General features: G+C 36.3%; 1 protein-coding gene across 1 annotated transcript in view; it reads right to left on the bottom strand.

Annotated features, from left to right (window-relative positions):
* Positions 1-1674: 1674 nt before the first annotated feature.
* The window catches only part of AQR (aquarius intron-binding spliceosomal factor), a 48128-nt gene continuing 26480 nt past the window's right edge, over positions 1675-23322 (bottom strand). The window contains exons 21-35 of the mRNA XM_038138144.1: positions 22485-22628; positions 21938-22007; positions 20884-20994; positions 18676-18785; positions 17227-17362; positions 15365-15574; positions 14419-14556; positions 13490-13561; positions 11893-12080; positions 10904-11075; positions 8453-8623; positions 7590-7675; positions 6593-6767; positions 5232-5345; positions 1675-2197 (exon numbers count right to left, since the gene is read on the bottom strand). Of these exons, the coding sequence (XP_037994072.1) occupies positions 1952-2197; positions 5232-5345; positions 6593-6767; positions 7590-7675; positions 8453-8623; positions 10904-11075; positions 11893-12080; positions 13490-13561; positions 14419-14556; positions 15365-15574; positions 17227-17362; positions 18676-18785; positions 20884-20994; positions 21938-22007; positions 22485-22628 (2143 nt within the window). The 3' untranslated portion in view covers positions 1675-1951. The remainder of the gene's footprint in view (positions 2198-5231; positions 5346-6592; positions 6768-7589; positions 7676-8452; positions 8624-10903; positions 11076-11892; positions 12081-13489; positions 13562-14418; positions 14557-15364; positions 15575-17226; positions 17363-18675; positions 18786-20883; positions 20995-21937; positions 22008-22484; positions 22629-23322) is intronic.

Below are 23322 nucleotides of genomic sequence, written 5' to 3'. Positions count from 1 at the left end.
CTCCTCTCCTGACTTCAGGGCACCGAGGTCTGTCTAGGACAACTCCATCCTTGGCTGCTGCTCTACAAGGACTGAGCCAAAGTGACCGGACACACCTGGGGTCTGCACACAGAGCACAGCATGGCATAGCCAGGTGGGGACACTGTCCGCTGCGAACTGCACAACTCAAAAAGGTCTCTGCAGCCCCCTTCAGCTTCGGGTCTTCATTAAGAGTCATTCTTTCCTAATTTTTTATAGAATCTCTGTCAGTTAAATTATTCATTTTAGAACAAAACCCCAAACAACTGGAGAATCCTTTTCAAATTTCCAAAATACTAAAGCAAGTAAATTATTGTCAAACTCAGTATTTATAGACAATTAGCTGGAAAACAAAGATGACAACCCTCATCTGAGCCAGCTGCTTGTGGCCTGAAGGCTAAGTATTATTAAATTCTGCATGAACATGATTGATCCTGCATGAAACTGAATACCCATATGTTCAACGCAATTAGTTCTTCCAAGGCAGGCAATTCAGTAATAAACAGTACTCTCCCTTAAATCAAGACACACAAGGATAGAACAAACATTCTGCATTATTATTAGTTTCTTGTTTGAGAAAACTTCAGGTTTTCTCAAAGGAAAGATCATTAAAGAACACTGTGTAGGTAAGTACTTAAATTTGCTACTCCTGAGCTCTCCTCTGAGAAAAGGGAGAGAATGATTTCAGGAGGAGAGGCAGATGAGATCCCAGCACACACAGACTGGTATGCAATAGATGAATTTCATGGAGCTTGGCATACATTTAACTTGATACTGTTTTTTCCTGTTCTATACTTTAAAAGTATTAAGGAAAAAAAAAAAAACTTCAATGCTGTTAAAAAAGCTTGGAAGTTAATTATTCTCTAATCATTCTACCAAGTCCATCTGGCAGCTTCACAACTGCAACACTTGAAATCCAAGAGTTTTCCCTTTGCCAGCAAAAGGTGCTCTTATGGCTATTGCTCTTATGGCTATTGCCAAGTGTTTGAAAATCTACTTGGAAATTCCTAAGTCTCATTGAATCACTGGCTAATTTGACATGATGGCAAGTATTCATAATGATTCAGGGACAAATAATTTCTCTGATCACTTTATGAAATGTGCACACTCAGAAGTTAGCCTAAAAAAACCCCACTCAACCATTATGCCATTAATATAGATATTTTATGTTTTATATATCCTGCATTCAGAGAACTACTTTCTCTTTTCTTCCTCATGTGGCTTTAGCCTGGGCAATTACTGTGTCTTCTTCAAGCAAGAGAAATTTATTTCAAAACACTAATTTAGAACCCAGTGCTGTTGAAAAGCTGCATCCTTCCTTCTTCTGTAAAGAATAGGAAACTAAAAACAACATCAGAAGTCAATGGTAAGAAATTGCTACAAGTACGTGGATCCTGAGAATCCACTAAGGTCAAAATTCAATGAAGTTTTTAAACACTTCAAAGTCCCATGAGAATTTACATTTCTCATCTCTCAAATACCTTAATGAACTTGAGCCTATGCCAAAAATACCATCTCAGTGTATACAAGCACAGCTCTGCATAAGGAATTCTCCATGGCAAAATACTATGGAAACCATAAAGCATGTCTAACCAATACTGAATATACTTGGTGAGGTTTAGTGGGCGACTGAATTAAGAATCAAATATTCAAAACTGGTATAAAAAGCATCTTTACTGAACAACTTATAAAAAGGAAAATGCATATAATTTGAGGCCATAAAACAAATTACATTACCAATAGTGACAAGAACTCAGTAGAATGTTTGCCAAACATCTTGCTTGTCCACAAAGTATTCAGTGAAAAATATACCAAACAGGTATTATATAGGCAACCATTTAATGAAAGTCAATGTAAAAATAGCAATTATTTTCCCAACTGCTCTTTTCCCTGCCAATTTCCCAAAATGCTTTAAGGACAAGGATTCCATCAATCATTTTTCAGTCTCATTCTCAGGTTCACTGTCTCCACTATCACTGTCTCTTCCAGGGTGTTCTGGCATTTTTCGATGTTCATCCATTTCATCCACATTCAATTCTCCTTCCTTCATGATTTCTTCCACTACTTCACTTTCTTCTGCTGCATCTTCCTGCATGCCCTGAACTTCACCTTCTACTTCAGTCTCTCCAGTCTGTGTCGGTTCTGGTTCTTCAATCATGGCAGGTGGGGGCAGTAAATGCTGGATGATTGAAAAAGGAAGGATTTTAAGTTTTTACACTTTAGCTTGAACTGTTCTTCTTATATTTAGGATTTTGCATTAGATAACAAGTTAACAACAAACACTTAAAATTTAGAAGCTGTAATGATTTGTAAGCACTTCATGCCTATATATGAAAAAAATTAGAATAATGGTCACAATATAGTCATCTTAGATAAATTTTTTTCTGGAAAAGAAGGTGCTGAAAATCTCAGGACTTCCAATTTAAGGACAGAAAACACATTTCATTATCTCAAACACTCAGACAAGTAATAGGGCTATGGTAAATCCTACTTGGAGCAATATGTGTATTTCTACCCAAATGTTATCTGTTACCATTTCAAACTCTAAGATATGTTTAACTTGGTTTTTGATGCCTTCAACAGGCTTGTCTTTAACAACTCATACCCATAATTTCCCCTTGCAGCATCTTATAAAATATTATGTGAATATTATCTGTACTTAGACAATTCAAGTTTCACTAACAGTTAAACTATGCTTAAATATTTTCACACAATACTTCTGAAAAAATAATTTCATGTATTCAAAGTGTTCTGCTTACCAAAGAAATAGTTTGTAAAACATTACAGGCTGGAATGGTAGCCAAGTAACACAACTGGACAAAAAACACCAGGAATACATTGAGCTGATGAGTATGGATGAATCCTATACAACTGGAGGTTGAACAGAAACACTCATACTTCTTGCAGCCTGACATTATTCAATGACATGATGGATATTTTTTTAGAATATTTTGGATCATTTTAATGAAATGCAATCTTGAAAACCTTGACCATTTGTTTTGCTCAAAAGGCAACTTTATATCACATGACAAATGAGCTGTTTAATTACAGTGTAGTTTTACCTTCAATTAGAAGACACTAATATTATAAATTTGCATAGGCAAATCTACAGATCAATTATGATTACCAGCAGAGATATAAAAAGCATTTTCTATAGACCTTGAAGTTAACAGACTGGTCTCTATATCTGTCTGTGCACAGGAAAGTGTAGTTCCAAACCAAAGATCTTACACAAATACGTTCTTGATGTATGAGACAAGCTCAAACTTCTGTGACTTACTTAGATGCACACTGTGCTTTTTGATGACTACTGTAAGGACTAGTGTAAAAGAAAAGGAAAATAATAATGTTGTAGTGAATAGAATGAAATAAATTTAATGCCAGCTTTGCTTTTTTTCAATAGTTCACTTCTCAGGTTCTCCTGCAAGGAGAGTGTGATTCATTGCCACAGTAGGAAAACAGCAATTTTGTAACTAATTTTAGCTACCAATGGATAAGATTAGGATGCCAAAAAGAGTAACAGGTATTAGCAGGAGAACTGCGTCCATATTTGATTAAGACGTCAAGCAAATGCTTTTTGGTAAAATTTAGATGCTAGCATCTGCTTTTCAGGACATGTATACACTTCCTTGTTTTGACAGGGATATTCATTTACACCTAAATGTGGACAATCTACTGCACAATCTAGTAAGTCTTCATCACATAACATTTTGCATGGTTGAAAGATCTCCAACTATATTAGACAAACTGGCTTCAAAGCAAGTCTTGTCAGGTGCTTATAGGATTGGGTTTCTAAAAAGACAGCGTGAAATTACTTTACTACTAAAAAATTACAGTAAGAAGCAATTCTAGTAGTGTCCTCTTTGTATATCCCCTTTTTTTTATAGCACACAGGTAATTACAGCATTTCTTCAAAATAGTGAGAAAGTACCCTCTCTGTTCAGACAGCCTTGAAAAGGCTTTTTCTGGGTAACAAAACACTTCAAATTCGGCTGAAGCTTTCTCTCAGAAATAAAAATAAAATCTAGAAGTCACTACGTAAGAACTGCAGAGAAAAATAAATGTTCTATCTGAAAGTCTGACATTCAGGTAAAGCTTTGCATTCTGATCTCTACTGATTACACTGTTCCATATCAGATGAAACGTGGAAGTGAAAGAAAATAAGGAAGAGGATGTGACACAGACATCCCTGCATTAAAGGACGGGACCTAGATCTCTTAGACCATCTGTTCAAGGACAGTCACATTCACATTCTCTTCCCACAGTCAGCTAATACAGAGTAAGCAGTGTCCTTTTACATCAATTTTGTTCACTTTTGAAAATCTTTCAGAAGAGCAAAAACCAGTAACAGAGCACCATGAAAGAATAAATTATAGGTAATACAATATATAGGCATTATATGAAGAATAATATACAGGTAATATAAAGATGACAGACCCTAGACACTGTGTGAAAGGTGATGCAGTTAAGGGGTAGCATTTAAGACCATTCCCTTTTGGTTTAACTACCTCTAGGCTTTACAGCTCCAAGTATGCTGAGCAAAGGCAGCCTTCTGCTCAGCACACCATCTAAGCTACCTTAATGCTCCACTCACTTACATGAGACTACAAAGACTTTCTGATGAGTTCTGAGTTCTGCTTCAGGGATTAAACACTGACAAAACCAGGTACAGAACTGTCTACAACTGCTTCCAACCCCACGCAATTTTGCTTGATGCTGAAGTACAGCTGAAAAAAATTGCTCCAGAACAAAAAACACTACAGCTGCAAACCAATCTGGATAACAGGGAGATTCAACAGGCTCAAAATGGTTTCAATACTTACAAAACATTATTACATCATGCAGTGGTGTTATAATTCAACTAGCTGAAATCCTACACTTACCTGAAATGTAACACACAAGTTTCTTTCAAATTAGTACTGGACAAGCTAGTTCTTCAAGCTACTATTAATGAATAGTATTTCTGGCCCAGAGAGAGCCATCAATGCACTTGTCATCAATTACTGATAGGTTTGGGACCTTAAACTGGGGCTTAAACCACTAGAAGATACAGCTTTTGCTACTGCAACATTTTACATGACCTCAATGCTCTCACTTCCAGTCACAAACACTTCTTGAATTTTAAATATAACTCAAATCTCAACAGCTTCTTATGCCATTTACTAAAAAAAGATTTTATTTTAAATGCATTCCAAAACTTAGAAGGTCCTTACCTGTTGATGGTGACGTGTACTCTGTATCATGTGCATATACATATTGTACACAAAGTTAGCCATTTGAGGCATGTTCTTAATAACATGTATTTGGTGAGCTGGTCTTTCTCCATTCTAAGGAAGGGGAAAAAAGTTGACATTCAGCAAACAAAGCAAAACAACCACCATTCAAAGGTTATTTAACTATATTAGAAGTCAAAAGCCCTTGGAAATTAAATAACGCTTTTCAAAGAAAAAAGAATTGGTGAATTCTTTGGAAAGTTAGGAAGCATAGATCTTACATTTTGGGGAAATGGATCAATCATGATACTGCAGCCTGAAGAAGAAACTTCAAAAGGAGAGGCTGGGTTCTGATTCTTACTCCATGAAGTACATTTTGGACTCGAGTAATTTAACATATTAAAGGCACAAATTGTTTATGATCAGATTAGGATTTAGCCTCTTGCCTGTCGCAGCCCAGCTCCTTGCTCACACTCACTGACCATGCTCATTGCAGTCTTGTTGCACAGTTGTTCTGAATGTTTCAACTGAAAGGGCTCCCTCCCAAACTTGTCAACAGCATTTAAGACCAGATATGCTCCTTTGTTCCTTCATTTAGCATCCTGCTCTGTGTGTCCTGTGCTTAGATCCTCAATACGAACCTTTCCCTAAAGATCTAGTGCAGTATTACAAATTAGGTTTTTGTACTTATGAACCCAGCTCAGCAGCAAAACTCTCATGACATTGAAACCAATTTTAAGAGAAAAAAATTAACTTGTAATCCTGAATTACTCGGTTACATGTAATTTTTGCCTCTTTAAATGAGGAATGAGTAGCTTTATGTAGCTTTCCTTGAGAAATACCATAATTTTGTTTCATAACAAGACCAAAAACATGTAAGAACTAAAAAACTATTTTGATCACGAAAAGAATACCGAATCATTCACACAGGCAGAACTCAGGAAAAAGCAGGCACAACAGCTACTAATACTCAAGTTATACTGATAATTAACTTTCGTGGAAACATCAATTAAAACCAGCTAGTGTGTATCATGACAAAAGATAACTCCAAGGAGTTATTCGTAGGCTCACAGAATCACTAAGGTTGGAAAAGACCTCTAGTATCAACAAAATTCAATCATCAAGTGGCACTATTGAGTTCATCACTAAACCATACCCCCAAGTGCCACATCCACACCTTTTTTAAAATAATTCCAGGGATGATGATTCCATCATTTCTCTGGGCAGCCTGGTCCAATGCCCAGAAGCAGATGCACCAGTCTAGCAGAGAAAACAGTTTCACCTCTTACAGCCCACTCAAAAAAAGTCAGCAAACACAAACACCCATTACAGATACCAAAATCCAGTGCAGCTGTTCCTACCTGTCTTGCTGTTGGAAAACATTCTGTAGGAACGATATGGAGGTGAAGTGGTCGAGCTGTGAGTTGGCTGAAAGCTGGAGTTAGCTCAAAACAATTCTGAAATAGTGATACCCTTGCAAAGATATAAAGTCCAAGTCTGGCTCTTGACATGGCAACGACTAATCGTCGGACATCCCTTCAAAAAATAAACTCAAACATGTTAATTTTCACTGATGACATACTTGCAATAAAGTAGACATACTAGACATATACGGGAGTCTTAATTAAAAGAAATATAAAATCACCTGCCCAAATACTGTCTTGTCTTTAGTTTTCTTCCCAACACACTGTTTCAGTAACTAGTAATCCTAGTACCATTATATAGAAACATAAATATATTGGTTCACTGTACCAATACCACTATGAAAACCACCCTCTATTATTTTCCTACACCTCAGAAGTAAAGGTGAGAGTTAACATTAAGAAAAAATCCCAATAGCATATCTGTATCTGAATGAGTAAAGATGAATTTGATAACTCACCTATCTGCCTAAGATTAGACAAGTCTTCCTCCATCACATCCCAAACCAAAAGTGCAAACATTTAAAACTACACACAATAATGCAACTTACGTAATGATCAAACACTTCTGATACAAAATTGAAAAAAATCTTGATCACAGGAAAGGATCTATGAGAAAATTTAAGCCTGCATTTGCTCAACAGTACTACAGTCCTATCATTCTACTAAGGTGAAACCAAGATCAGCCTATCTGCAGCAATATAAACTAATTATAGGGTAAGAGCCATCACCAAAAGATAAAGTGCTCAAGAAGAGGGTACCAGACAGTTATAAAAGGAAGTCTGTCTGAACTTCATTATATACACAGCATTGAACTTCATTTCTACTACATACTCATACAATAGATTTTTTGTATAATGTACTATAAACATTTCTGTATCTGATACAGAAATGGACAAGTACTGCTATGGCACTACAAGAAGATGTTCTTACATACCTAAGGTGGCCTACAGCTTTGGTACGCACTAGGGAAAGCAGAATATAATCGTTCTGTTGGCCTTGAAACCTGTCCACAGTTGTTACCTAAAAAATTAAAAATAAGAAAAAAACTCTTACAGGTTAATCTTTGCCATTTCACTTAAAACATGACACCAAAATTTTAACATTGACTTTGAACTGAGATTGCAGTAAACAAGAAGTGAAAATTCTTTAACTGATTTAGCTGGCCTCTAACAAAAAGCCTGGGTTATTTTCTGGAATATGTTGGGAGGAGGTTTTGTCTGACTGTATACTGTTTCTTTTACTTCTTTTTGTTTAAATTCAGACAGAGAAGCAAGGTGCTAATACCAAAAGATTATGGAAAGCCATTAGCTTTGCAATACAGTTATAACCTCCAGAATTAACCTGCAGTTTTAACCTGCAGAATACTAGCACCAGACATTTATAACTATATTCTTTATTTGTTTCTTCAGATTTGTGATCATACATTCTAATAAATAATTTCCACTCTGGGTGGATCTTTCTAATGATGTGATTTTGGGGAATGACATTATTATTGAGGACATATGACAAAAATAGAGTTATTCTTCCCCACATAGCCTGTAGTCTTTTCACCTTCACTCATTTCACTCTGTCAAATTATCAACAGGCAAAACCAAGGGCAATAATCTATGAAATTCCATAGAATGTAGGTTCATAAATATGTGGTTAAACAGGAAATATTTCCACAGATACCCGTATAAGTATAGCTTAAATTAGCCTGATTTGCAATATGACAATTTAAAAACCAGAAACTGACAATTGACAATATGACAATAGAAACCAGAACTACTGCAATGCCTGATACACTTTCAAAGTCACCTTGTTTGGCCTTCCAATCAGAGGATTGTTTCCACATCGCTGATTAATGACATCACGGATCAAGTGTTTCTGTCCATTATATGTTGTCAGGATACTTATCCTGTCTGCAGGATAACCAAGCAGGCACATATACATGAAAACTGCCACAACATACTCTGCCTCACCAAGATTCTAAAGATTAAAATAAGAGAAAAAAAATGAAGAAAAAGACCAAAAAAAAAAGGTTACTCATCTGGTACAGTTACAAAGAATATCACCTGTGATATTGTCAGGTATTTAGACAAATATTTTAGTGCTGAGAGAAATGTCCCTATATCTGATGATTCTCTGATCACTTCACACAAGCCACTTTGAAAGAATGAAAGAACCACAAGTAGGTTTAACACCTTCATTCTCAGACCTTTTCAGACAACTATTAAAAATATCTACATCAATATTGTTATTGTTAGGCACAGACTGAAACTTTGCAATATTTACTCAAAAGTTCCAGTCAGCCGAAAAAGCTGCAATGACTCACTCCTCAGTAAACTGAAAGTAAGAACTAGTTGCACTAGTATAAATAAAGTCCTTTCAAGCATTAATTAGGAGACAGACATCTGGATTATCAAATCCAGTTATTTACACTGCAGGCCATCCTATTCAATTACAAATTACCAGCTGTTATTTCGTATGTTGTAACTTTCTCTCTCTGTCATTACTTTATGAGTCTGTCCCAAAGTACCACTCTTCTGGCTATGGGAAGCTTTGTTCTATTTCCAGACTGCAGTTATTCATAGCCTATTTAAATCCATTTTCTGTCAACAAAAATTATCTTTCAGGTTAAAAAGTTGATCTCAAATGCTGACATTTACTCCTGCTCTATTTATACAAGGAATTTTATCCCCACTTGGCATATGTTTGAATAGGCTGGACATACCAGCCTCATTTATTTTTTCTTACTAAGTGGGCTCTGCATTACTTGGAAACTGCAGTTGCCAGGCATATCAAACACCTGTGGGTGTAAAGCTATTCTACAAATTTTAATCCCCTTTAACTCTGGAAAGGAAAGCCCAAATTCACAAAGAGAATTATACATGACAACAATCTGTTATCTCATGAAAAACCTTGAATGCCACCAACATACTCTGCTAAATATCATTCAATTATCAAGATCACAAAAAAAAAAAAAGTAATGGTAGGAAGTATTAGAAGACTGTGCACATTAGAGAACTGATATAATGAGAAGTGTGTTCTGTGTCCTCATGTCAGTGTTCTTAATCTTCTTTAGCCAGAGTGGTTTAAAGCATTGAGAGTGTTCGCACTCTCAATTATGAGGCACTCCTTTCAGCTGTTTGTGTTCCACTGGACGACTTTTTACTACTTGCATGTTAAGAGTGTCAAAAACAAAATCAAAATGATCTCTCCAAAGAATTCTGTCCTCAGTCTAGCAATGGGATAAAGTGGACTATGATTAACCATTGCTTTCTTCTCTAGCAGTACATTTATTTGTACTGAGAAAGTACTGAGAAGAACCCAAGCAAAACCTACAAATATATTTCATACCTTTAAAAAAAGCATAAGATTCACATAAATCTCAGTAATCTTCAGAGGGAAAAACAAACAGGAATATTATCATCATAAAGTATATTGCTTGCTTTCCATAATATTAAACAAAATATATTAACTCCATGTTTGAATTAAACTCTTTAACTTGCACATTGCTCCAGCTCTAATTTTTACAAAGCCCAAGTTTGCTATCTTAGGCACCATAGTTTGTTTCACCAGTTTTTAAAACAAGAAAAATAAAAGGACTAAAAATATAAGCATCTCACAACAAGTGTAAAATGTTTTCCTAATTTAAGGGAAATCAAGATAGAGACTGTTGATGATGACTTAATTTCAAAATTTAGTTGAGAGTTTGAAAACCTAGTTGAGAAACTCCAAGATTAAGGTTTTTTGGCAATTTACTTCATCCTCAATGTCTCTTTGCCTCTTATGTATATTACTAGCAGTGCTGTTTTATTCTTTATTGAATGGGCATTTTAGCATTCCTACCTATAGAACAAATAACACAGTGTGACTCTTCAAACTCAGGTATGAGCAACCAAGCAAACTTCAATTCTTTGTGTTCAGGGAAAGTGCTACTGTTTTTCCAGTATCGTGGTACAGCTGAATTACAGTGGACTTTAATTTGCCTCTAGGTCAAAATTACATTTTGTAATGAATTACACCAAGTCTCATCCCCCCCATAACAATGAGAAAACAAAGTAATACACTGAGCAAAAGCCTCAACATAATGTTTTCATTTTAAACATTCAAAATTCATTAAAAGGAGGAAAAAATCATACACATGATTCAATTATCAGAGAACATGAACTGAATGTCAGTTACTGTTTTTGATAGTCTGTCTTCATTGCAGATCTAACAAGCCCTATTGAGGTTTATAAATAACACATGTAGTACTTCTCTTACCTGATAGAAATAAGGATTGGGTTCAGACTCTCCTACACCATTGAAGTCTTCTACATTTATAAGCTGGAAGTCATACAAAAAGCCAGCATTGGCTGTTCTGAACTCTGGCAGGAGCTGCACGTGAGGCAGGTTACCCAGGTTCTTGTAGCGCCAGTTGTAGAGGTTACACAAACTGTTCAAAACCACACAGACACAAAGCACAGAGTGAGCTACAGCAGGCTCTTTAACTCATTCAAGAGAGTTTACATGCATACAAGATCGGGGCTTCTGCAGGTTTTCAGTGAAAAGAGTAATTCTGCTAGGCAGCCTGTACATATATAAATGAACACACCCGAACAATCTATCCAGCAATATTATTTCTGGGTTGTGATTCTGTTTTGTTCTCTCTCACTGAAAACTTCAGATGCCATGTCAATGTTGCACATTTGGGTTTAAGTCTGTTTAAGTCTTGATCAAGCTACAAATTTTGCAATATCTCCTTCACTATGAAAAAGATTTTATGTTCTTGTGAGGACAACCTGAATGTGTCCAATCTCTGGATACATCTCTCCTGAAATACTAGAGAAATGCAGCCTCTTACAGTCTTTATGGGAATTATTATATATTCAACACTAAATATATCAGATTTTTTCATTTAACTTGGAATATACTAAATGTTAGTTTAGAAAAGAAAGCTTCTGCAAAGTCTCATTTGTAAGAAAACCTCAAACACTTAAGATGAATAAGTACCTTTGAATATAATTTTCATTAAAGTATCCATGCAACAGCAGAGGTATTTTTATACTACTATATAAAAATAACAATGAAGAAATTATCTGATTGCATTTCAGAGAAGTAAAATCTGCCTCCCTAGTCTAAGCTGAAATTAAAATTCCAGCTTTGCAAACTCCTGTCCTAACAATAAAAACCAGTTTACATAGCTATGTGCCCTTCTCTTATTTTTAACTTGTTACTTTCTTTCAAGCTAGACAAAGCATTTTCTGGCTTACCTTGCTCTTGCTCTTCCTTGTGCATCCAAGTCAACAGTTGGCACTCCAACACGAACAAACCGTGTAAAAAGAGACTGTTCCATGTTGGAGTACTTTTGAAAAGCCATGTTCTTAATGACTGGTGGCAACTGATGATGGTCACCAATCATAATCCACCGCTTCAAACGACTGAATCCATCCTGGGGGTTCTAGAATTGAACAGTTACATTATTGCAACTATTACAATATAATCAAGGCACTCAAAATACATTAAAATGAGTCATTGTCTGCCTTTGTATAAGCCCTTCAACATTTGTTTTTAACCTAAAATGAAGTTCAGTCTTTTTAAAGACTAGTAGCTTCCATCCAATCAGAGAGTAGAATTGTAAATGAAGTCTCTTTTCTTATAAAAAAAGTACCTTTATCTACTAAAATTAGTAGAGAAATATCAGAATAAAGACCATCTTATATTGCTTTAAAGGCTAAAACCCCTGATTACTACACAGTAATAGCAGTTAACCCAGAACTGTCCTCTGAACTTTATTTTTGGATTCTGAGGTAGTGAATATGAAGCATCTGAAACAGTTTTTAGTCTTCAGATGTCTGAGGCAACACTGAACCTGCCTTTCAAGTGTCTCTGTAGTTCATGTTTACTTCTGTAATTCTCAAATAGCCTTTTCCATGATCAGGATGTGCCCCTAACTAATTCCCATCTTGGCTCTTGGACTGAATGCTCTTCACAATTAGCATTCCAGAGACTTCCTACTGTCAGATCCTCATTACACACTCCTGTGATAATTACCTTTCCCCATGGGAACACTCTTTGAGACAGAACATAAAGTTCCTTTTCCTGCCACTTGAAGTGGAAGAGCTCTGAAGCTGTTTCTGATCAGAGAGCAAGGAAAGAAAACTGAACTCTGGACTGTCCAATTCCTCAAGCCTGAAAACGCCTTAGAAAGAACGTAAGAGGATGGAAATAATTTTTATTGGCAAGAATAAAAAAAGACAAAAACCCAAAACTTACTGTCTTTTTTTTTATCCACTCCTGGAATTTCTGCTTTGGAGATGACAAAGCATTCTACATAGTTGTTCTGTACGTATCAGCCATTTTAATCTTGGACAAAGAGGTTCCCCAAAATTAAGTTTTTTAAAATTTCTCACTGAATTGCAAATAAAGAAATCAAGTACTGCTACTCTGGAAGGCTAGATCCTTAGGTTTTGTTAAAATTAAAACCCACTCAATTTTCAAGGACTATTTGGACGCCTCACATAAATAAACTCATGGAATAACCCCCAGGTTATGCCTCTATGGTGAAATGGTCTACTCTAATTATACAAACTCTTCAGTTTCTGCATTGGTCACATACACCTATTTTCCCTCAACTGCCAGATGCATCTGGTTAATCAATGCTCATTTACAAGTTTGAAAAAACTGTAAGATGCTTACTTCATTCAATAAAATAATTTCATAATCAATATGAAAGCTCTTACTAGCAAATAGCAGTTCTGGGTTACTTCCTGCACATGATATTTTTCATTTTAATATTCAATATTGTTCAAGAACCAGAGCCTTATTTATCTTTTTGTTTTTAAAGATATTTTATGTTTCAAGTCTAACCTGCAACAGGAGAGGTATAAAGGTTTCTATCTCCAGAATCTGAGCAGACTCTTCCATTAAGATGTTGTCATACTGAGAAAAAAAAAGTAAAGCAATGTCCATAAACACAGTAACACAAATGAACGTATTTATTCAGCCTACCAAAAGAAAGCATCTATTACTCCTTCAGATTTTGCTGGGTGGGACAGTTACAGCAGGATTTCACCTTATAGGCAAAATATCAGTATTACCAAATAGGTGGTCCTACTACACCAATGGCAAATCTCTCTGTACCAGTCAGGGCTTATACCTAGAAGGAATCCAAGACTGAATTATGTTACATGCTTCCTATTTGCCATAACCACAAGAGAAAAGTTTTCTGCAGTGGAGCAAATTAATTTGGTATCTCTGCACTGAAGCTAAAGAGGAGCCATTTTGTGATCCAACACAGTACATGATCAGTGAAAAATAAAACTGAAAGAATTACTGGTGCCTGGCTTTCGTCAGAATAAAAGATTGCACTAAATTAATAGTTATAGTTACCACTGCAAAATGAAAACAGCATTACATCATAGTTATTTTTCCTCAAATTGTTAATTTTTTAGATAAACAAAGCTGTAATGGCCATGTTTTTCTACCCAGTTCTGCCTCAATTTTATTAATCCTATCACTGCTGTTTATCATGTAAATGGCAAAATTGACTTTTAAAAAAAGCATTATTTACCATTTTTTGTATATACAGTAACTTAAAAGTGATTTAATCTTTTACTTAGAGAAGTTATATTTTTCTTCAGTAAAATTTAAAAATTGAAACATAAAGGTAAAAAATGCAACTCTAGATAATCTAACTGCCTAGATTTGGGGCAGATAACAAGATTCAAATGGGGTGGGGAATAGGGGAGAACCAACACCAAAATCAACTAGTACAGTAACACTAGCATAATCATTACTTTGAAACCTAATTCAACCAGGTCACGTCGTTTCAGAGCAGCATGAGTACAAGTCATGGCAATGATTTTGGCTTCTTTCACCAACAGGTATTTGGATCTATCCAGGCCACTGCGGAGAAGCTCAAATGCTCTGAATTCCTATGGAGGACAAAAGAAAAGTCTTCAAAGTCAGAATATGAAAAAATATCACTTAAAAATGAATCCACTCAAACTATGTGGCCACCTTCTTGATATAATTAGACAAGAAAGCTCTGGGGGTATGTACTGTTAACAATCCCATATGAATAATTTGTTGTCGTTTCCAGGTTTAGCGTATTTTGAAAAACAATATTGTAAAAACCTATGAAAGAATTCTTCCACCCTGCACGTACATATAAATTAGCAGACAAATATTCAAATAATTCTCAGGAACCCTCTCAGAATCCCCCAAAATTTTCTTGTACTTTATCTTCTTCTTTCCTACTTTACTGCATCGTAACATGACATCAAATTCAGTGGTAGAAAGACCATTACAGATAATATAATCAAATTATACACAAATCACCTTTACCCTAACTTTTAATAGTCTCTTAAGCAATTCTGGCAAAACCAGAAGATAATCTGTTACTTTTAGGTTATCTGATTAAGGGCAACTCACTGTAAATACAAAGACCATGTGAGGATCAGAGGAGCAGTGATAGGTGTACCAGTCCTTGTAACCTCATCAGTGAAAGCAGACGCAGGATGGCTGCTTCCCACGATCCAACTAAAAGAGACCAGACCCTTGCCCCTACTGTGTAACAAGCCTGTATTTCTCAAAGGTGGAAATTCTCACCTTGCAAGGTAATGAAGCTGCCTAGACATGTATATTTCTTCTAGGATGTAGGGAAAATGAGCATTTTGGAATTGTGCAGTTTTTCTACAGGATTAGCCAGATTCACTTGCCTTTAACAGTTACATGTCTTACCTCAAGCTGAGTGAATATTTTCTTAATATGTCTAAAACACCCTTCAGCAATTTCCATATCTTCTTCGTATGATTTGCCTTTGAAAACTGGTTGAGGAGCATTTGCAAAATACTGGTGAAAAGGAAAGAAACTGGAGACATCTGCAACATCTGGCAATTTCCCACCTTTAACCTTCACTTTACTGATATACTCCTCCCAACGAGACATCACCTACAACAAAGCAAGAGGGTTTTATACCATAAGGTTTTTTTGGCAATATACAGGCTTGCAGCATAGCATTAAAAAATTATCACAGAAGTAAGGTATGTCTTAGGTAGCATTTGACCTTGTGTCAGAACGACATTTTTGAAGTTGTAGTGGGTTGAGCTTTGCTGGTTGACAGACTCCCACCCAGTTTCTCTCATTCTCCCTCTTCAACAGGACAGTGTGAGAAATTAAGATGGAAAAGCTTATGGGTTGAGATAAAGACAGGGAGATTGCTTAGCAAGTAGCATCACAGACAAAACAGGGAAAATTAATTTAATTTATTGAAAATAAAAAACAGAGTAAGATGGTGAGCAACAAAGACAAAACCAAAACCATCTTTCTTCTCCACTTCCTCTTTGTTCCCAGGCTTAATTTCATTGTCAATTTTTTTACCTCCTCCCTACCCTGAGCAGTACAGAAATAATGGTGTCATTCAAGTTCACAACACCACATCTCTGCCACTCCTTCCTACTCACACTTCTTCCCTGCTCCAGCATGGGATTTTGACAGACTGCCTCTTCCATCAGGATATATCCACCTGCTCAGCATGGGGAACTCCATGGGCTGCAGAGTCGGTATCTGCTCTGCCACAGCCTGTCCACTGGTTGCAGGTGCAAAACCTGTTTTACCATGGCTGTCTCCACAAGCTATGGGGAACCTATGCTCTGATGCCTGCAGCACCTCCTGACCCCTCATTTTCTTCTGTCCTGGGTGTATGGGGTTGTTTCTCACACTCCCCTCTCTGCCCTCAGCTGCTGCTGGTTTTTGACCTCTTCTCAAAGAGGTTTTCACAGTGGCACAACTAGTTTCAGTGTGAATTCAGCTTTGGTAAGCAGTGGGTCTGCTGGAGCTGGCTGGGTCCTGCAGAGGGCAGCCCCTGCCCTCTTCTCAGAGGTCATTCCTACAGCAACTTTGCCACATAAACCCAATACAGAAGTAACCTTCTTTATTATCTCCACATGCACTACTTTGATTTAAATACCAAGTGGATTTCATTTGGGGGGAAAATGAACCAGAAGATGACCTCTAGCAGTGTTCCTTGCACTCTTCAACACCTAATGTCCATTTAGTGTTAAGGTCCACACTAAAGCTAGCCCAGAGTAACTGCTGAGAAAACATCCACAAGTGCATTCAGTCCTAAGTACCACTCTGTAAAGCTCCTTATGCAACACTAATTGCAAATGTAGACCACATCACTGAAAAAATAGAGGGACATGCAACATACCATTTTGTACACTGTACATTTGATTTCACATTGGCATTTAATGCTATAAAAGCCTCCTATCAGGACCATCAAGTAGCTGCTCTAATGTTTGTCCAAAATATAAAGCAGCCCACAGATTTTCCTATCTGAAGGAGAAACTTCAAGTTAGAATCCTTGCCAACATTCATGAAGGGCAGCAATGACTTGGTGAGTCAGCAGACAGGATTTAAAACAATAGCAACACAAGCAAGTCATGCTGCAATTTTAATTTCAGCTGCTACTGTATTGTGAATCACCAAGGAAAATGCTTTTTGCTTTTACTCTCAAATCTGAAAAATTCATTGCAGGTTTTACAAAGTATTTTGTAATGTATTTAGGTCATACAGTCTCTGCAAAAGTATTTCGTCCTTACTTGATATAAGAAAAAGTGGCCAGCTGTTTCACAAGTGTAAGATACATCTCCTGGGACTCCAAGACTCTCTTGTAATCGCCCAACTTCTCGCAGAAGTTCAAGTCTTCGAGCCAGCACATAATTAACTCTTCCATACCTACAAAATAGATTCATATAACATAATTTTTATTAAACTCAAAATAGTATCTGTCACAATGAGAGATCACAAAAAATCCTAGCACCCTGCCAAAACACCATCACAACTACAACCCTGTTCCAAAACCTAAGAATTTGTTACATGCTGACTATTTTTATCAGCTGAGCCCTAACAATTCACAAAGCCAAGCTAATGAGAAATAAAGTTCTTGCAGTAGTGCAGCCCACTTTCAAATACATTCCTCAACCTTTACCCCTCCCTCTTGAATTGCCAGAACCCATAGTGCTTGCACAAATATCCCACAGGTGTGGAGTTACCTTGAGAAAGTGTGAAAATAGACAATGTAGTTTTAAAGAAAACTCCTTTTAATTATGAACACTACAGTTCAAGGAATATGCTAAACTATGGATACTACTAAATAAATACCTGCTATGGCATCATTTCAGTAAGTTTTTGGCTATCAAATTTCTGGAATAATTTGACTACGTCAAAGCATTCAATTTAAAAGAAAAAAATCACAAGGCATTTATTTTGCTAAATACTGAACTATGTATATGTGGGTAGCTTCTAGTGACTATATATAATTTTTACTACAGCTTTTGAAGTCAAAGTATTGCTATGATAATCCAGTTCTGGACAGTTCAGATATTTCCAGTGCACGACCATTATACCCCGCTTACATTCATGAATGTGTGTAATCCTACTGACGTCAATTGGACTAATGCATGACAAACATACAAATATTTAGAAGAACAGGTTCTTAAGTCTTTGTATTGACACAGAGTTGATAGCTTTCCTTATATATGCATATTTCAAAATGTGTTATCAATGAAATAAGCAACTTTAAGGTTAAACAGTTCAAGAAGAATTCAAAGCAGAAAGTTTATTTTCATGTTTATTAATGCAAAATTACCATGACAATAGAAGTGATACCATATTTGAACAAAAAAACCTGTAGGTCTAAGAATCCACCTTATTATTCTAATTCTCTCACAGATTAATTTTATGAAAGGTATAAGGGTCAAAAAAATATAATTATCTATTATTCAAGCAGTTGATTTTGTGAACAAGCAACTGACTGATTCTGCCTTTAGATGCTCAAGGGAGCACGGCTTCTGTACAGAATAAGAACCAAAATTACTAAACCTGGTACTGAAAAATAGTGCACTCTGTGTTACTGGGATTGAATAATATGAGAAGGGTAAAACTTGACCACCACAGCTCCTGTGCATGGGAGGTAGAGTGGATTCAAGAGAGACATCCTGCTGCCACGTTTATACAAGTGAGTTTATCATTAGCATCTCCTTCCTCACCTGCTGAAATCTTTCTCTGTCTCTAATTCCTCTTCTCCATGACCCAGACGCAGAAGGTGACGCTCATCAATGTCTAAAGCCATGATTTTTTCGAACAGCTGGTTCAAAGCCTAAAGATTGACAAGAACAGGAGAAAAGGTAGTTTTTAGAAGTTCAGAGGCTCTTGCAGGGGAAAACTGAGGAATTACTTATAAGTAGAGTAGGAGATTATGCCTATTTTATTATAAATGGAAGCCAAACAAACAAAAGTTAATTTTGTTTTAACAAAACAAAGGTAAAACTGAAACTCCGAATCTTGACAACAGGGAAATTAGTCTGTTAACACCCTTTTATTTGCACACTTTATATAACAATTACATTTGATTTTACAATTGTAAAATTTAATTCTATCACATAGTTAACTTAGTTGATAAAGCTATCAATTTACCAAAGTGTCTCACAAACAATTTTTGTATGGTGACAATAAACAATTTAACTTTTACTGTACATTAGAGAAGTATGATCTGGTAATGACTGTCGGGTACTGTGACTCTATCCCATCTTGGCTAACTGAACTTTGCTTAACTAAACTTCTAGGTGGGCTACCTCTTCTATCTTAAGCTCTTCAGTTCTCTAGTGGCTTACAATCAACTAACTTGTTTGTTTCAAGGGAGCAAGCTTGTAGGCACTGGATCATCAAGTTTTGAAAATAAGGATAAACACAAGCAAGCTCCACTTGCAGCTGCAAGTCACGTAAACATCTTAAATTGCAGCATCAAAGCATGGGAAACATACCCTGCTGAGATACAGTTAATTTCCCAGGGTACAATTTCAAGTTAATGTCCTCATTAAAGTCTTGTCTTGGTAAGAAGAGTCTTCTATCTGCCTCAAACTATTTCCTTCTTTTTCTCCTCAATGGACATGTCCTCAACCCTTTCTCCCAGCTTTAACCTGTCACTCTCCTGCAACCCATTGCAGACTGGTCTGTGTTATTCCAGGCTGTAACTTCTCACCAAAACAATACCCCCTCAACCACTCTTTGATCTTGCTTTGATGAAAAATTATGAAATGCTTTCCAGTGGTTTGTTCAGTTAAAGTAACTCATAACTGAGACAGGACAGGCTAACCAGGGAGACCAGGAAACAGATGACCTTGGTTTCCACCAATGAAACAAATCATTCCAAATCAGATGCAGATTTCATAAAATCATAGAACATGCTGAGTTGGAAGGGACCCATAAGATTCATCAAGTCCAACTGCTGGCCTTGCACAGGACACCCCAAGAGTCACACCCTGTGCCTGAGAGGAATCCAAAAGATTCTTGAATGTCAGGCTGGTGCTGTGACCCCCTCCCTGGGTACTCTGTTCCAGTGCCCAACCACTCTCTGGATGAGGAACCTTTTCTTAATATCTAACCTAAACCTCCCATGACACAACTTCAGGCTATTCCTTCAGGTCCTGTCACTGTACACCACAGAAAAGAGATGTCTGCCCCTCCTCTTCTCCTCATGAAGAAGTTGTAGACCACAATAAGGTTTCCCCTCAGTCTCCTCTTCTACAGGCTGAACAGACCAAGTGACCTCAGCTGCTCCTCATATGCCCCTCAAGGTCCTGCAGCATCTTTGCTGCCCTTCTTTCAACACTCTCTAATAGCATTATGTTTCTTGTATATTGTAGTGCCCAAAACTGCACGTAGGACTCAAGGTAAGATGGTACCAGTGCAGAGTAAAGTGGAAAAATTAAGAGTAAGACTCTTAAAAACTACTACTTCTTCTTCTTCTTATTATTATTTTTATTTTATATATACTTAAAAATTAGCAGATAGACTCCATCTCTTATGAATGGGAAGCAAATACTCATCTGAAGAGGCTTTCCCTTTAGAGCATAAAGCACAGAACCAGTGTCTAAGAAAGCTAATTAGCAAAAATCTGCCATGCTTGCAATGCATGGGCAACTATAAGAACCAAAAAGAGACTATTTCAAAATACTTTCTTATTTTTGACCTCCAACCAATTAAATACACTGAAAACTTCAGATAAATAGTTTAGAACCACACAGCTCCAATTCAAAAATTTAATTTCTCATTATCAAACTGGCAAAACTGCACATAAGTCGACTCAAGTTTCTATTGTTAGGAAACAAATGCAATTCTCAAACTCCTGATCTCAATACCTACTGCTCTTCTATATTGCAATTACAAGAAAATTCCACACATAATTGACACTTTACCTGATTAGAGTGGGTAACTATTAGAGTTCGTTGTTCTGGGAAATTATGATAAAGATTGGATATTATCTGGACAGCTACATCAGTTTTTCCAGTACCAGGTGGACCCACTACCTAAAATCAAACACACACACACAAAAAATAAAACCAAAAAAAAATCAATACACAATTTATCAGAATACTTCACAATAAAAAAAACAAACAAACAAGAGTTTGCTGGGGAAGAAAAAACCCAGAACAATCTCACATGACACTGACATTACACATTGCTTCCTGGCTCTGGTGAACTTTCAAACCAAATACAACATATTATAAAAGATTCTTTTAGACTATGTTGGCAGATTCCTGACTAAAAGGAATATGGTAATCCAGAACACAAAGTACTAATATGAAAACAGACATCCTCGGAGAAAAAAGGCAGTTTAGCCTCCGAACAGGTTAAACGGGGGAAACAGTGAAAAGAGAATCAAGACAAACAATTGAAAAATAATAAGGTGAAACAGACATAAAGAACAGGAAAAAATTAAATTAAGAAAGAGAGTTAATTCCTTCTATTTACTCAGAAATCTGCAACTGATGATAGAGACATATAATAAAAGTTAATGTTTTCATAGGCTCAATTCCACAAACATTCCAAAACTGACACTTCAGACATTTTAAAGGTATCCAAGTACTATAAAGAAAGCATCTCAAAATATTTTTTCATGATTAATAAGCACAGAATAGCAGTTTTCATAAGCATCTACACATAAAATCACAAATTGTTATGAAATCATTCCTGCTTTATTTAAAGACTCTCCAACCACTTCAAAAGCAAATTCAGTTGCTGTGGAAAGCTTCAGCCACTGAAACACAGGATACAGAGATGTGTTGCTGGATGATTTTGTGAGGATTGAAGCATGTTGACCCTCTGAATGTTAATTTTTCATACCCCTAAACTATTAATAGAAATTACCTCAGCAAGGCTACAGAAAGGAGTATTACTAGTATTTCACTGAATGTACTTAAGGCCAGAATTAAATAAATACGAGTATAGAATCCTTAAAAACATTCCTACCATAGTTAGTCCAGGCTGCATGCCTGCACGGATGGCTTCAATCTGAGTATGGGTAAATTGAATAGTATTGCTGTAACAAAGCAAAACAAGATCAGATAATTGATAGATTTTGCCAACAAGTTTGATAAAAGCAATTAACTGTTTATATCTTTCCTGAACTACACGCTTGCAAACTTTTGCACAAATTAAATCAGCATTACAACTATCTTTTCTATAGATACAACAGTCTTGAAATTTCTGAGCAAGACAATAAATCATGTTGTCCATGTGACAACAAACTCTTTCCATCTAAAAGCCTGTTTGTCTTTAGTTATTATTTGCAGAAAATGTTGTAAAATTAATTAGGTATTACTTTCCTAATATTCAAATTCCTGAGACAAAAATCACTAGAAGAGAGTATTTCTCACTGTTCTTCAAGGGACTTCTTTCACAGATGGGGGACAATAGAATATTTTGATTCAAATATAAAACAAACAAGTCTCATTTCTGAAAATCAACTGCTGTGCATGTGTTATCATTTGAAAATAAGTTCCCATCCATTTTTTACCGTTTTGGTTGATTATATGGATATGGTCCCCTGTTTGGGATAACATGAGGCTCTACAATCAGTGTTTTAGCTTCTTCTGGGTTTTCTTCACTTCCATCCTCTTTTCTTTTAGTTCCTTTACCTTCCTTCATTGGGAAAGTTATCCTGTAACACATAATTTAAGGTTACAGCTCAACATGTTCACTATGACATGGACTGTCTCAGAAGGTGATAAAGATTTTTTCTCACCATTAAGACAAACTTTCATACAACAGGGAAACAAGTGCTGCAAATGACAAAGTTTTAAGGAGAATAAAGAAAAGGAATGACAAATGAATTGATGAAGCTGATTAAACAAAAAGTGTGTCAAAAACACTCTTTCCACAACTGGAAAAGCCAGGAGCAGTGCTGAGAGCCAGCTGGAAGAACACTGAAGACAAGAAGTTCATAAGTGAAAATTGAAGGGACAGGAGAAAAGTTGTCATAGAACATAAGCTGTGTCAGTGTTCCAAACTATTCCAGCAGATGAAGATTTGATCCTCTCTCTTCAATTTTTATAGCCTTCTGTGCATATTAGCAAGCTTCTCTAATTCAGAAACAAATTGCAGGTGAAGAAATGCCAATGCCCATCCAAAATGCAGATACCTATAACAGTAATAATCTCTTACAGGACAAATGTAGCAGTAGGAAGAGCAACAGCTCTTCAAAAAGAGCAGTATCTCTCTTAATAGAGTAACTGAAACTGAACAGCAGGTCATTGAGGAAAACTGTGTGTGAGATCTTTTCCTGATACTTTCAGACTATTTTTATATCATTATACAGTATTAGTGCCTTCTCCACACAAATTCTCCATGCAGTG

The sequence above is a fragment of the Motacilla alba genome, chromosome 5 (genome assembly GCF_015832195.1).
Source record: "Motacilla alba alba isolate MOTALB_02 chromosome 5, Motacilla_alba_V1.0_pri, whole genome shotgun sequence".
In the NCBI taxonomy this organism is placed as follows: Eukaryota; Metazoa; Chordata; class Aves; order Passeriformes; family Motacillidae; genus Motacilla; species Motacilla alba.
This window is presented reverse-complemented; position numbering and strand designations above follow the sequence as displayed.